The sequence below is a fragment of the Bombus terrestris genome, chromosome 15 (assembly GCF_910591885.1).
Source record: "Bombus terrestris chromosome 15, iyBomTerr1.2, whole genome shotgun sequence".
In the NCBI taxonomy this organism is placed as follows: Eukaryota; Metazoa; Arthropoda; class Insecta; order Hymenoptera; family Apidae; genus Bombus; species Bombus terrestris.
In genome coordinates, this window is record NC_063283.1 from 2,812,144 (window position 1) to 2,827,808 (window position 15,665).

The window sequence follows — 15,665 nt, forward strand, 5'->3', positions numbered from 1 at the left end:
TCACCGTAGGTACATACGTATACTTATAATACGATATGTATCCTTTTCTCGATCATTCAGGGTAGCATTCGCATAAATAGCTTTTACGATTTATATTCTACCTGTACGATCAGTGCAGTTCAAAGAAAGCGAAGCGAATTGATGAGGTCGTAACAGAAACGAGTCCTGTCGAATTTTGGAAACTTTCAGGTAATAACGAGTGTATTCTAATAGCCAGAAATTATCCTGACCACGAATTAAGTAGAATCGGTATTGTAAAACGAACTATAATATGTCTTGCTTTATCGTCGAGTCGGTTCTTTAAAAATTGTTATTACGGGGTCAAGAACTTCGTGATTTAATTTAGTATAATTCCTCTGTGATACGATCGAAGATGAATATTTTGTTTAATTAAATTGGGATATATCGAAGAGAAATTAACGTTACGATAGGACTACCAAACCAGTCGCGACGACTGGTATCAGATTTGTTGGTTTCGTAATTGCTAAAAGCGTTTTTTGGTAACATTAATGTTTACTTATCTATCTTTCTCATACTGTTTTAATTCCAATTAAACATGTATAACATATTTAACGTACGCATCGAGGAGTACTCCGGTGCTTTCTTGGCAAAAGACAAACACGAATAGAGGTAGTTTTTGTTACGAGACCTTCGACTCGTTTGACATAGAAAAGAACAGATTCAAATTGACCCATTGAATTCCATGAACAAATTAATCCTCCGGATTTCTTTTTAATTTCTCTTCGTTCTAAACGAAATTCGAATGTACGAGCAAAACTTCATCGATGACGATAAATGATGATCGTATTAACGACAAAACGATAACACACACAGGGAGGAATTAACTTAATACGGGTAAAGCTTGCGATTAGCTTAGATTTAACGAAGTGCCCATATTCGATGCTCGAGCGACGCTGATGCTTTGCCCGCGAAACATACGATTTAGGAAGAACGTAGAAAGAGTAAGAAAGGTCAAGTACGCCGCTCGATACTTTTTGAAACAATGAACTTCGTGAGGAAGAAACAGCAAAGCGGCTGAAAGAAATTTTTAGAATATAATTCCAGAGTTAACATTCGATGTTTCTTCGAGTAATCTGCGCATCTTTAGATATACAATTACTATTATTACTGTTATTGTTCTTATTATTATCAATCGTCGCCATCATCGTCGTCATCCTTGTCATCGCCATCGCCATCAACGTCATTATTATTACTATTGCCACACTACTATTACTATCGTTATCATCAAAAGAGTAACTATTACTATTATTAAATACCGCTACTATCGTGCTACTATATCGTTACCGCTATTTGTAAGCGTTATTCTTATTACGAAGTTTCGGTGAGATTATAGGAGGGAGACGTGGCCGGGGAAAACATCGAACGAAAAATCGTTAAACCGATTTCGAATCGTACGTGCCACTTGATTCTTCAGCAATATTAACCGCAGACCAAAGTATTCCATCACCTATCGTGCTTTCACAGAGTTTAGTCGAGTACGCGGTCGTTCGCGTGTTCCAGGTAATCGCGAGCCGATCGTTAAAAGAAAGTTTTCTTCGTGCGAAGGATTAAGAGGAAGAAGAAATTTAACGATTTCACCAAGCTCAATCGTGTAGAGAAGTTGCACGGAAAACGACGAAGGAAAAAAAAAAGAGAGAAAAAGGAGGAGAACGTATTACGTATTATTACGTGTTTAGAATAATCAAAAATCAATTCTGTATAATTATATCGATCGCAAACCCGCCATCTCACCTTGTCCTCGACTTTGATTTTCATCTTTTACATTACGATTGACCGTTCGTAGCCAAGTATCACGATGTACACGCGAGTACGGCGTTTGACAACGGCGTTCGTTCGTTTAATAAAAGTTCGAGGAGACAGCTGCTTTTTTTCCAATAATACGTGACACTTTATAGCGACACTATGCGAACGATGTAATTGTACCGTATCGCTATATTTATTACAATTACCGATAATTAGGATCGTAGGTGTTAACGTTACAAGTGTCTACGGGCATCGTAAAAACAATTGAAAATAAGCTTCTCTTATTATTATACCGCCGATTTAAGAGTATTCGACGCATAAGAGTAATCGACACAACGAATATTGCGTAGAGGCCGAATTTGCCGATCAAGGAAACGAACGATTCGATTCATCTAGTTGGAAATTATATTTTGTCGGGGTACGAAAGTATCGCTCGGTCCAAACTCGGTGAAATTCTTTTTTTCTTCTCCTTTTCTTATCTGAAGGATACAAACAAAAGACAAAGAATAAAGAGACGATGACGTATGTTGGAAAATTTTGCCGAGGTTGGCGACGAGTCGATGAAAAAAGGATGATCGTTGACTACCTATCGCTGTTTCATACGCGTTGTCATCTGCCGTGAGTGAACAAGCAGTCGTTTAGATGATAGGATGCGTTGATAAATTAATTAATGAATTAATGTCGTTAATGTTTATAATACTCCACGGACCAAAACACGTAATCCTAAATCTTTAGCATCGTATATAATTAGCTGCACTTGTGCAATGCCTCCTACGAGACCGCATAGCATCGGATTCATCCTTCGTTACGCATCGATTCGTTCGGCGATTCTATTTTCGTCGAACTATATCTTCACCCTCGTTGACAAGTATCAAAGACACCTGCACGTCCTGGCAGAATAATTTACCGACTAGTAACATTGGTAATTTGATAAGTTGCAAAAATTATAGATAATAGAATTCTTTTTCACAAATTTACAATTTTAAGTTGCAACTTGCAAAAATTTGAGTGGTTAGACGAATCTATTTTCTGCGGGGAGTTTATTTATTTTGTCAAAATGTATTTATGATTTATTTGTGTATTCTGTTCGACAATGAAATCAACGAAAGCTCGTTCGTACGTATAATTACCATCGGTCGATACAGCAGGTTCAAACAGTGTTGAAAATCTTGTTATAGAGGGGAAAGCACGAGACGAAGGATGAATCATCGTCGAATACATTTTGAGCTTCGTCGTCGTGGTCGACAAACTTCACGAGATTAATTCTCTAAACACCAATCGACGCACGTTCGACAGTTTGATCCTTTCCAGGAGTTTAGGCAGCTTTTACCGACGCGTTCTACCCGATTTTTAATGTATAGCCATTACTATATCGTCGAAAGTCTGTCTAATAGATTCATTTTGTAAACGATAATGCAAGCGCTTTGTGACTAGCCAAATCGAAACACATTGATCCATGAGAAATTAAATATTAGTCAAGGTAAAAAGTTACAGTTAGTTGAACTGATTTTTTAGGCAACGACGAACTGGAAGATCGTACAGTAGAATGGTGAATAAATGAGAATGACGAGCAACTTTTTTAACCCTTACGAGACGAACGATTGACTAATGGTAATCAGTTGACTAAAAGTTATTCAAGTTTACAAATTAAAAATAACTTTTATCGCATCTCATTTTAAAAATTATTATTATATTATGTTTTCTCAAACTTGACTGTAATTGTAATCTGTATTGTTATATTATTGCCTTTAGTTTTAAAAGAGAAATTACACGCAGTCTCAAAAGGGTTAAAACAAACAAAGACAAAGAGTGAACAACAGCGATTACTATCGGACTTTTATGATAGCATAAATGTCCACGTGTATATTTGTTCGATTTTCTAGTCTATCCGATTCTATTCTTATTTTTGTACCTTTTCCACTGCATCTATCGAGGGCATGGACAAAGATCACGGATTTTATGTAACGCGAAAGTATGATATAGATATTTCGATATACGATATCGGTGATCGCTTATCGATTGATTTTGCATATTAGAATATGTATTGTACTATGTTTAAAAAAGTGTACACGTCTCACGTGTACGAAAAGATGCGAAGCAGTAGGAGAAACGGTGATCAAGTTCTGAAAGACGAGGAAACCGTATTAGATGAGCCTTATCAGTGTTATTATATTACAGATCGATACATTCGAATATTATGTATATGCAATTTTCGAAAAAAAAAAGTTCTCTTAGCGTAGGATTAATAATCGCATCGTTGAATCCAATACTTTTCACCGTTACTGTTTATCGATATTTTATCATTTATTACAAGCTCAACTATTCTATGAATGTCCTTATATCGTTAGGTTTTATCGTTATTCGTCACTATTTTATTCATCGTACCGAGGAATTTTATCATCGTTGCCACATCGCGTGATTATATATGATAATTAATGTTCACCGTTGCGATCGTTATTAATAATTACCGTAAATCGATTACTAGTTCACGATTACATATTATGCACGTTCAACTTGAATGAAACTCGCGCGCGATAATAAAGACAGAATGAAGCAAGAAATAGACAAGAAAGAAATAAAAGAAAGCTTTGTTGTTTACAAGGCGAAACGTATGCACGACTATTTTTGCAGTATTTCACGCAAATATAACGCGACTAGAGGGAGGAGAAATAAAAAAACACATAAATGAATTAATTATAAGCGAATCTTTTCAAAAGGCTTTACAAACACGCAACATCTTTTTTCTTTGCGATAATTATGAGAAAAAATTAAGAAAAAAAAATTGATTAATTATAGAAACAGTTCATACATATAAGCGTCTCTTCTTTGTCGTAAAAAAATTACAATGTACAATGAATAATGAATGAAAATTCGTTCCCTATTTACATTTTCTTAAATACATCAAAAATGCAAAATTCAAGTTATCGTGATTATTTTTTAAGGAAAATATCGATTTACATGCATATACAAATACACATAACAAATGCGTACACGTAGACTTTACTCGCGCATTACCAACGCATTACATAAAATAATTATGCCAATATGCACAATGAATAATCATTTTTGCGACCAAACGGTTGCAACGATATAAAACATCAATACATTATTATGATAAAATCGCGAATGCACACTTAATAAGTGCATTAATAAATCGTTTCTAATCGTAAGCGTAATTTATTAATTATTATATCGTAACGACGATTGATTATCTGATTTATCGGCTGTGTTTGTAACGTACGTGATTAAGTATTAAATTATCAACTTAAATAGTAATGTGGTTCTTTTTAAAAACTGACTTCCTCCAAACTTTTAAGATCCTCCTTCTTTTTATTTAATGGTGTAACGTATAGTTTTGGGATAAAAGATCTGACCACACCTTTTATATAAAATTAAAAAACAATTTTATTCAATATAAATCATTCGTGCTTAACTCTACTTAGCGCAATGTATGATTTCTTTGTAGATAAATCGTGCCAACCCACTGGACCCCTTTCACAATCTGCACATGCTAAATACTTTACGTTGTCTACTGTATGCGAAACACCAATATTTTCAAATGTATACATGTCCTCCACCAACCAATAGTTGGTTATCAGTTCCTGTTGATCAGCTTCACCTTCTCCCTTACGATGTATATAGGGTAGATTAAACTAAAATATTACATGACACACCTTAGCTCAACTACTAAACATTTTTCTACTTTATGTGTTTCATGTTAGTATAACAGCACAACACTAACCAAAAAATAAACTACAAACTATATAGATTTTTAGGTTAGGTCTGTAACAAATACAGATATATCTAAACGACTTAACACAACGTACAACGTTTAATGAAATTTTGGCGAATATTGGAATTCTATGTAATTTAACTTTTTTACTAATGCTTCGTGTTAAAAAAAAAACAAATGATTCACCTCAATATTAACTAGCCGGGCTGCACCAGCATTAAGCATTTTAGACGGGCAAAATGTGCAATAAACTTTCGTCTTGTTCTTTTCATCTTGATCCTTCAATGTGCTGATATCCTTATTCGTAGACATATTTCTATATTTTAGACGTTTGATATTTATAAATATTAGTCACACAACTATTTGACATTAATAATGTTGACACTTGAAACAAAATGTACTAGTCTGACTAGAGTCTAATATCATAGTCAGAAATAATCGATGACATTTCGATAATCGAACAATTAAATTTTGTCTTATCGAAGATAGCTTCAAAGCAATGCGCCAAATTTATTTCTTATCTGTTCTAATCTTCTTCGAAAATATTTTTAATTTCTTCCAACTTATTGAATTTTATAAAAATATTATATGTAAATATCCTAAAAGCTTTTACAAACCATTTAAAATAAAACATCTGTCTTTTTTAATAAGTACTCACATCAGCATGTTTTTTAAAAGTTTATTTTTATATAAGATTTAGTTATTTGTTATATACTGTAATATAATCGTTTGTTCGATCCATTTCCTTCTCACCTATTAATTTCCAACCATATTCATTAAACTTTTCATCAAATGGCATTGGATCCGTCCAACGATTTTCATTTGATTTTGGTCCAATGACAAAAATAAGATTCCCTTTATAATTTTCGATATAATCACGAAATGCCGATGAGTTATTAAAATAACAAAATAAAAGAGCATATTTGTCCGATAAAAAAAAATTGTTTTTATTATTTTCACTAATGAAAACAATATTTTTTAAAAATAAGGGCGGTGAATATTTACTACACCACCATGAGCGATTTACTTCTACACCGGTCACGTTTAAACCTTAAAAAAGTAATTAAAAACGAAATTTTATTTCGAAGACTGATCAAGAATAACACTTAAATTTTTTTAACAGTTAGAAATTATAAATATACCTTACGAATATCTTACCAGAATATTTTTCAAACAACCATTCTAATAAACCACAACCACATCCTATGCTTGCTAGACAAACCACTTCGTGTTTATCAATTATTTCTTTTATCCAATGTAAATCATTAATAGTTGGTAAAACCCAAAATAATCTGCTTTTATCTAATTTAGTCAAAGTGTAATTTAAATTAACAATATCCAACCACTTTTGTTCACTGTGAAACATTAAAATTTGTTCTTCAATGTTCTCGTTAACCATGATTTTATTATATAAACACTGCTTATATTCAGAATGTATTAGATCTTCGTTATTTACTGATAGTCAGTAAAATTTGTAGATGAGATTCCTAAATTACGTAATTCGCTAATGTATATTAATAGATTTCCGCATATATATCGTTAATAATGATAATAATTAGTAAATTACTACTTAATGTATTTTAGACATAAAATTTAATTCGTTAATAAATAATATAATACAATAATTTATATTACAAAAATTCATAAATGTTAGTTGCAATAGAGTAAAAAATTAAAAATTTGATAGATTACTTCATATACTAAGGCACTTTTCAGGAAGCACATAACATATTATCCAAAGACACACACACGCGCGCGCGTGACACACATGCATCTATTTAAAAAATTATAATCTATTTTCAATTTAAATCTAATTCCTGAGTTGCATAGTGAATATCATCCGTAGAAACGTTCAATAAAATCTTTTGATGTATGTCATTTTTCGAGTTTTCGCATATTAACAATCTATTGGAACCCAATCTTGCGCATACAGCAAGTATTTCCGTTATGGTAGGTACTTCGATACCTGTAACACAATTGAGTAAACAATAAATAAATCTTTTCAAATATTAGCTAGTATCTCACATTAAACGAACGAACCGTCAAAAGAGCATAATGACTCAACTTGTCTATATGCATTTTTAAAATATACTTCTTCGATCGAAGTTCGCGTAACTTCTGCAGATACAGCAAGCAAAAATATTTTTTCCACTTTTGAACAGTGTTTTATAGCTTGAACTTTTGCCGATGCAATCATTTCGGATACAGCTTCCGATACATCTTGAAGAGATATCGTTTCAGCATTTCGCAATTCCGCGATTTCCATAGCACGACGACATATATCCAGAGCGCGTCTAGCATCTCCAGATACAGCAGAAACTTTCCTAAAATAAAATATTTGATAAGCAATAACAATATAAGTATGATACCACAATATAAGTATTGCGATACCTTGCAACTAGTTGTACAGCTTCACTTCTAAAACCATCATAGTCCTTAAGTCGAGACGTGACTATTTCCTGTAGTTGTTTGAAATTATAAGGTTGAAAAGTCAATCGTGTTAGGCCTAAACGCGATGTAACCCGACCCATCAAAACTCTCTCAGGTAAATCCATAGTATTTGCTATAGTGATAACAACTAACTGTGCTGTTGATTTTGTTGGCCAATCTAATAAATTGTATACAACATCCTGACGTTTTGTACACAACAAGTCGAGCTACAAGAATGATATATATTAGCAATAAATATCCATAGTGCCTATAAATGATATATAACATTTAAAGGAAATCATACTTCATCTACAAGAAGCAATGTCATTTTAGAAGCACTACTATGAAATCTTTTTTCAAGTGTATGGTATGATTGCTCCCATGTAGCTGTTCTACCATTCAGCTGCTTTAGAATTTGCACATAAGCTTGTCTTGGTTCAGTTAGTTTCATCCCATTAATTGCAACATAGTCGAAATCATCCAACTGACCTTTAACTATCAACCTTTGCAGACATCTAACAGCTTCATTTACAGTTGCAGTTTTACCTGTCCCTGGTACTCCACTTATATATATACATCTGCAAATTTCTTAAATTTAGTATGTAATTTAATTTTTTAAGAAACAATTTTTTTAACATACCCTCCACTTTTATCTTCTAACTTTCCTCTAAGAAATGTAAAAATATTATTAAATTCTTCTTCCCTACAAGGTAAAGATTTTGGTACAGCACTAACATGTAATCTAGATCTAGCTTCCTGTAATGGTGTATTTGGTTTTAATAGAGCACTTTTTCTTTTTATCAATGATGGTGTTAAATTATTATATTTTGGACGAGATTTTGGAGTGCTCAAATGAGTTTTTTCTAGACATGACTCTATGCTATTCTGCATATTATTTCTTGTTTGTGGAGTTAAGATATTTTTCTTTGCAGATGAAATTTTAATACGTTTATACATATCAGACAAATATTCATCCTCTGCATCATTGTTATTCTTATTATTTATTACTCCTTTTTGCTTATTTATTTTAACTGGTGTAGAGTTAGTAGAATTAGCAGAATTTTTAACTGCTGATGAAATTTTAATACGTTTATATGTATTGGCTAAACATTCTCCCTCAGTATCACTGTCATTGTTACCAACAGATTGAATCTGTTTTGGTGTATTTTCACAAATTACTCTTTTTTGTTTAACTAATTTAACAGGTGTACTATTTGTAGATGTTGACGAATCTTGTTTCTTTATTGTTTCATGTATTTTTAAAGCATGATCCAACTTATCGCTTCTACTCTCAGATTTACTGGATTTTTTTAATGACTTTGCTCTGGATATTTTAGAATCTGTATCACTAACATCTTCCTCATCTTTTATTGCAGCATGATCCAACATATCGCTTCTACTCCCAGATTTATTAGATCTTTTTAATGACTTTGCTCTGGATATTTTAGAATTTATATCACTAACATCTTCCTCATCTTTTGTTGGAGCATGATCCAACATATCGCTTCTACTCTCAGATTTATTAGATCTTTTTAATGACTTTGCTCTGGATATTTTAGAATCTATATCACTAACATCTTCCTCATCTTTTGTTGGAGCATGATCCAATTTATCGTTTGTACTCTTGGATTTATTGGACTTTTTTAATAACTTTGCTTTGGATGTTTTAGAATCTGTGCTACTATCATTTTCTTCACCTTTTTCAGATAGAATACGATTTCTTTTATTATTTCTTGTATTTGAATATACAGGTTTAACTTCTAAATTCTGTTTGTCAATAGAACTGTTTGGAGTTTCTTTCTTTTGCTGGTTTAATAATTTTTTGTTATTCTTCATATTAGATACAATGGAATTTATAAATAACTTATCCTCGTTATAATTAATGGCTTTTCTATCCCTTAAAGATGGGGAATTTATTCTACGTATTGTATCACACTCGTAATAAGAAAGCCTTAAAGGTGGTCTTCTATTTCTACCTTTCCTCGATATATCACCATCAATTTCTCCTGGTATCAATTTGCTATCATCATTTGCATTATTTTTTATAGAATTATCTTTATTGTCAATATATGATTTTTTATTCTCTACTTCTGGATTACTTTTTTTCCTCTGTCTTTGAAGTCGGCTGCGAGATCTACGAATAGAATTTTCACACTCGGAATCTGTATCAATTTTATATAAACTTTTCTCTGTAGATCTCCTAAGCTTAATTTTAAGAGAAACTTGGTCTTTATGTAAGATGTTATTTTTTGGCAACGTATACTTAAACTTTTGAAATACATTTTCTGATTCTGAAGATATATTTAGAACATTTTTTGTGTCTGGAGATATATCTATAACATTTTTTCTCTTTTTTTGTATCTTAGCTGCTGTAATATCATCATATGATTCTTGTTCTTTATCAGAATTTGATTCTGTATCAAGAATGATTGTTATCTCATGATCTGAACATTTACTTAATCTCATAGACATTTTAACTTTTTACTTCGATCTTTTAATCTTTTTAACAAGTTGTATTTTACTAATTGTAACGTCTTTAATATATTTTGTTTACGTACTTAATCGAACATAAAGTATCAAGACAAAATAATTCTGCGTACGTTATACATTTTTCTATATATCTTCATACAGTAAATATATTCCTATTTTGTTTTACATAAATATAACTTCGTAGCATTTATTGTTTTGGTTAGGATGAAAACGATACAGAAACACTATTTTATAAAACACTCTTATAATAATACTTGCAAGTACATATGTACCGCCAATTTTATCTTTTGATCATGGATAAAGTAGTTTAAATGAATTGACTTCGCATAGTTGGTGTTGTTCAAACATTAACTCTCTTTTTAGTGCCAAATATAGGAATTATAACTAGAACACGTTTACCATACTGCGTAACATATTTCGTTTAATTATTGCTGAAATTATTTTTGTAGTTTTAATAAATTTTGATTAATCAATTTCTACCTTATTATAACAATATGAGTGAAGATACGAAAACTCTTTGGTGTGGAAATTTAAGCGATAAAGTAACGGAAGAAATTCTGTACGAATTATTTTTACAGGTTTGTAATTCAGAAGACATTTCCCCATAATATTTGATATTTTAGTAAATAACAACAAATTTCTAGGTTATTTGCAATAGTTTTATATTGACTTCACGTACTCTTTTAAATGTGTGATTTGATACTACGTGACAACGTAATTAGTCTAAATTATATATAGAGTGTTTCACACAACTATTTCATGTTATAACTTTGTTACAAGTACCGTTACAGAAAGATCTCAAAGTCGGATGAATGGTTACATCTGTAAGATTCCTCTCGTCATTCTACGTTAAAAGATATTAAAATACAATGGTGGAAAAATGATTAATTATCTAGATATGTTAATCGTTTGAGCTATTTAGATTTTGTGTTGGAAAGTTCCAGTACATTTGAACGCTACAGATGACTGACGATATTTTGTATTTTATTGTTATCTTCTCAATAATTTTTATTAAACAAAACTTGAAATATTTATAAACTAATAGTACGCATATACAATAATATAGATGTATTTCTTAAAGTAACAAATCTGACGAGCGTGCCGTTTGTTTCTCTTCGCAATCAATCAAGACAAGCGCTATCGCTCTGTTCGGGATTTTTTGACCCCGTTTTTTCAATGATCCCTAGGACTCAAATGGTTAATTCTAGTTTTGCAAAATTTATCACAGGTAAGACGGAAAAAAATAGAAGTATTGCGTCACGTCTTCCTTTGTTTTTCATATAATATGCTACAAAATTACATATAAAATATCTTAACTAATCAGTTTTCTACTATATTATTCTAATACTTTATTCATAGAATGACAAGAGGAGTCTACCTACAAAAAAAAAATATCCATTCCCATTTAGAAAAATAATTCAATTGTTGATTGCACATACACCATTGCACTTCTGCAGACTCTTTGAATCATTCATCTTTCTTCTTTGACATTTTTATGCAACTGCACTGACAACGGAATTATCACACCAAGCAAGTGCACGGATTCAGAATATTATTTTGAAATTTCGTTGTATATTTTGATTGTTTAGCTAATTGCAAAAACGGATGAAGCTATTATGTTGCATAGTTTATTTTTATATTTGATCTTTGACAAAAGTATTTTCTTCAATTTTATAGGCTGGTCCAGTAGAAAACGTCACTATTCCTAAAGATCGTAATGGCAAACAAAGACGATTTGGATTTGTAACATATAAACACGTTAATTCTGTATCATATGCTTTAGAACTATTCAGTGGTACATCTCTGTTTAATCGCACTCTTAATATAAGCCATCGGAAAAATGTAGAATTACCACAAATAAACAACTCACCGGACAATTTTATAAATTTCAATAATTGGCTTCAGTTAGGCCAGGCAATAATCTTAGGAAATTATATGTCTCATTTAAATGATCCATTTGGAACAAATATGATATTAAACACAGATTTACAGATGACAGAGACAAATAATTGTTCTTATAACAATGAGAATAAGAATAACAATGATAGAAGATCTCAACGGCCACATCCTTATCATAGAGATCAACATAAACATATTAGTCATCACATGGACCATAGCTCTACTACAAATCGTAACGGTCATAATAGCAATCACTATTTCAAACACAGTTATAAAAATAACAGACATACTTATTAATATTTCATAAAACACACATACAAATAACTTTCATTATTTACAAATAATAACAAGTCTCATTTGCTTATAAAAAAAATGAAAAATTTTTTGCAATCTTAGGTCTAATTTACTAAAATAAAAAATATATAATATATAAATATTGTACATAAATATACACTTTATAGTAGAATTTCCTGGATGTTAAATGTTAGACAATATAAGATGTACTTCTTATATGATTTACTTTTGTTTACTTAAATTAAATTAAAATTAGTATTCAATAAAAGAATTATATTTCTCATATATTAATCATTAGGTATGTAATAATAATTATATAATTTATGACATTCTGTATGATTCATGTAAACTTTTGTATTATGTTTAATTATACGTGCAGCTTTTTCGGCAATCATTATAACTGCAGCATTAATATTACCACTTGGTAAAACCGGAAATACAGATGCATCAACTACATATAAATTTTTTGTACCATAAACCCTATAAAAAGTAATTTACATAACGCTTATATAAAGTAAAGAACTGTTTTATGTGGGAAATGAATAACTTACTTAAACATTTCATCAACAACATCACCTATTCGACATGTACCGGCAGGATGATATGAAGTTAAAGTTAAATGTTGTATGTAACATTCCCAATATTTTGTGCTATCAAATATTTCATTTTCACAACCAGGGTAATGTTTTTTATAAATAGTTGCACCAACACTTTTCATTGCATTGGTTTCAATAAGTTTTTTTACAAATTGCAACCCTGAAAAATTGAATACCTGTGTAATCTTATTATAAATAGCATATATATAACAGTAATTAATCAGATATGATACCATCTATAAGGGTTGCAATATCATCTTTATTTGTCAAATATTTTGGATCAATTAAAGGTGGGTCAAGAGAATTATTACTACTTAATTTGATTTCTCCTTTGCTTTTTGGATGTAATAACACTGGAGCAATTGTTATTGTGTTTTTATATGAATTAGGAGCAAAGTATTCTTTATATACCTATAAAATTAGTATTCATAATCGGTATTATTAGTATTCATAATAATTCATAATCATAATTCATAATCAGTACTATAAGAAATTTATGTAATAGTAGATTTTTATGTAACATACTTTTTCGGAAATTCCCATAGCTTCTTTTAAAACAATACCATTATCTCTTGATAGCCCAAGTGGCATTACCATTATTTGTAAATCTGGTATATTTGATTTATTTTTTTGAGTAGAACTATGAAATGTTCCCAAAACTTCAACTCCTGAAAATGTCCAAGGCCCTAACATAAAACACACAAAAATATAATATAAATAGTGACAATTGGAAATTTTTAATTTTCAATAAATTTTACCTTTTCCAAAAAAAAAGTAATTTAATGCTGACATCGGATTTAAAGTACTAGCCATACTAAGACCTATACTTGTATTAAGCATAATTAGATCAATTCCAGTAAGCACATGATCAACTAAATGTTGACCAACTGGTAAATCATTAATGACATTTATCTGAAAATAACATAGCCTATTATTTATTATATATTATTACAAGAAAAAAATATAAAAACCAATGTTCAGTAAACAAATTTTACTTTTAAATTTTCCAAGTGTTCTTTTGGTCCAATACCAGACAACATTAATAATTTTGGAGTACCAATCGCACCAGCACACAGAATAACACCTCTTTTTGAAATTGCTTTAAATGTTTTATTTAATGCAATAAACTGCACTCCTATTGCTCTGTTCGATTCCATTAATACCTTAAAACAATTGATACTAATAATTCCAAATTTAGAATGATTATATATTTAATTCTAAACATACTTTTTCCACATGAGCATGAGTAATAATGGACAATTTAGTTTTTAGATATTCATACAATAATTTGTCTGTACTCCACCGTTTTCCATTTTCCATAGATAATTGTGCTTTCATGAAACCTAAATCAATAAAACGATAAAATCACACATTTTTGTTACTTCTTTATTAATAATTACCAGTTTTTAAATTATCATTGATGTTTCCAATGTCTTGACGTAATTCTTGCAATCCTTTTAAAATTATGTCGGCAAGACCAGTGTTCCATCCTATATCAATTATATGCATTGGGCCATCATTTCCTTTAATAGGTTCTGAAAATATTTTCAAACTATAATAACAATAGTAAATGAAAAATAATAATAAGCCCTGGTAATTACCAATAAAATCTGGAAACCAATCCTTATAATCTAAAGGATGTCCTCGTACGTAGAGCATATAATTTAATCTACTAGTTCCACCAAGGATTTTACCCATTGGCCATTTGCTTTGCTATTATTAATTGTTATAAATTCTTAATAATATATTTTATTTAATATCATATTATGATTAATTATATAGTATACATTGTTCTTTAAACCCTTGCAAGCATTCTGTTGTGGTACAGTGATGTATTGCCAATCATATGGAGTGTTCTGAATGAGAGGAGCTAATAATGGGATATCTAAAAAAGGTGGTGCAACTCCTCCAGCTTCAAGTAATAATATTGTATATCCATGTTCTGCTAATCTTTTAGTTAAAATTGCACCTGCAGTACCAGCTCCAACTGAATTCAAAAATCATAATTTTAACTTTTACAATACAATTTTGATCGGATTTATTTTCGTTTAATTTATTTTATGCATATATACATGATTATATTTAGAATGTTTAGTATAAAACGTATATAAAAAATATATATTATATATTTATAAGTTACTTACCAATAATAAAATCATACAATTGAAAATTATGAATGTCATTAAAGAACCACTGTTTATAAATATCCAAAAAATATATAACATTGAGGTAGTTAGAGAACACAAATACAATTAAACTAGTAATTGTAAATATAATAAAGTATAAAAATAAGAACATTATAATGACGTTTAAAAATTGAGGTTAGGGGACATTTGGAATGTTTTCTCTCGATATAATGTGTAGTTTTTGAGGGAATGAAGCAACAAAATTATTGTTAAGCAAAAATATAGAAAGCATAATAATTCATAAAAATGTACATAAAACTCGTTTGTTTGTAT

At 30.4% G+C, this 15,665-nt stretch overlaps 5 protein-coding genes across 6 annotated transcripts; 1 reads left to right on the forward strand and 4 right to left on the reverse strand.

The window, feature by feature from the left end:
- Positions 1–4,518: 4,518 nt before the first annotated feature.
- On the reverse strand, positions 4,519–5,819 carry LOC100650541 (guanine nucleotide exchange factor MSS4 homolog). The gene is made up of 2 exons (XM_003401005.4): positions 5,684–5,819; positions 4,519–5,417 (listed from the first exon to the last, which is right to left on the reverse strand). Exons 1-2 carry the CDS (start codon positions 5,807–5,809, stop codon positions 5,184–5,186), a joined length of 360 nt encoding a protein of 119 aa, XP_003401053.1. The 5' UTR covers positions 5,810–5,819; the 3' UTR covers positions 4,519–5,183.
- On the reverse strand, positions 5,735–7,012 carry LOC105666530. The gene is made up of 2 exons (XM_012316801.3): positions 6,656–7,012; positions 5,735–6,547 (listed from the first exon to the last, which is right to left on the reverse strand). Exons 1-2 carry the CDS (start codon positions 6,894–6,896, stop codon positions 6,198–6,200), a joined length of 591 nt encoding a protein of 196 aa, XP_012172191.1. The 5' UTR covers positions 6,897–7,012; the 3' UTR covers positions 5,735–6,197.
- A 102-nt stretch (positions 7,013–7,114) lies between these two features.
- LOC100645176 (origin recognition complex subunit 1) lies at positions 7,115–10,743 on the reverse strand. Of its 2 annotated transcripts, none has more exons than XM_048412680.1 (5): positions 8,568–10,743; positions 8,232–8,505; positions 7,889–8,154; positions 7,538–7,821; positions 7,115–7,463 (listed from the first exon to the last, which is right to left on the reverse strand). In XM_048412680.1, exons 1-5 carry the CDS (start codon positions 10,397–10,399, stop codon positions 7,297–7,299), a joined length of 2,823 nt encoding a protein of 940 aa, XP_048268637.1. In that variant the 5' UTR covers positions 10,400–10,743; the 3' UTR covers positions 7,115–7,296. The 2 variants fall into 2 exon arrangements, with proteins under 2 accessions (XP_048268637.1, XP_048268638.1); XM_048412681.1 differs by having other exon boundaries at positions 7,375–7,463; positions 7,563–7,821.
- A 53-nt stretch (positions 10,744–10,796) lies between these two features.
- LOC100650788 (RNA-binding protein 7) lies at positions 10,797–13,072 on the forward strand. The gene is made up of 2 exons (XM_003401006.4): positions 10,797–10,995; positions 12,095–13,072. Exons 1-2 carry the CDS (start codon positions 10,912–10,914, stop codon positions 12,611–12,613), a joined length of 603 nt encoding a protein of 200 aa, XP_003401054.1. The 5' UTR covers positions 10,797–10,911; the 3' UTR covers positions 12,614–13,072.
- On the reverse strand, positions 12,024–15,504 carry LOC100650664 (glucose dehydrogenase [FAD, quinone]). Its single transcript, XM_020867092.2, has 11 exons — positions 15,351–15,504; positions 14,994–15,193; positions 14,808–14,919; positions 14,607–14,741; positions 14,434–14,549; positions 14,202–14,369; positions 13,965–14,118; positions 13,732–13,892; positions 13,440–13,617; positions 13,162–13,366; positions 12,024–13,090 (listed from the first exon to the last, which is right to left on the reverse strand). Exons 1-11 carry the CDS (start codon positions 15,502–15,504, stop codon positions 12,898–12,900), a joined length of 1,776 nt encoding a protein of 591 aa, XP_020722751.2. The 3' UTR covers positions 12,024–12,897.
- Positions 15,505–15,665: the final 161 nt, after the last annotated feature.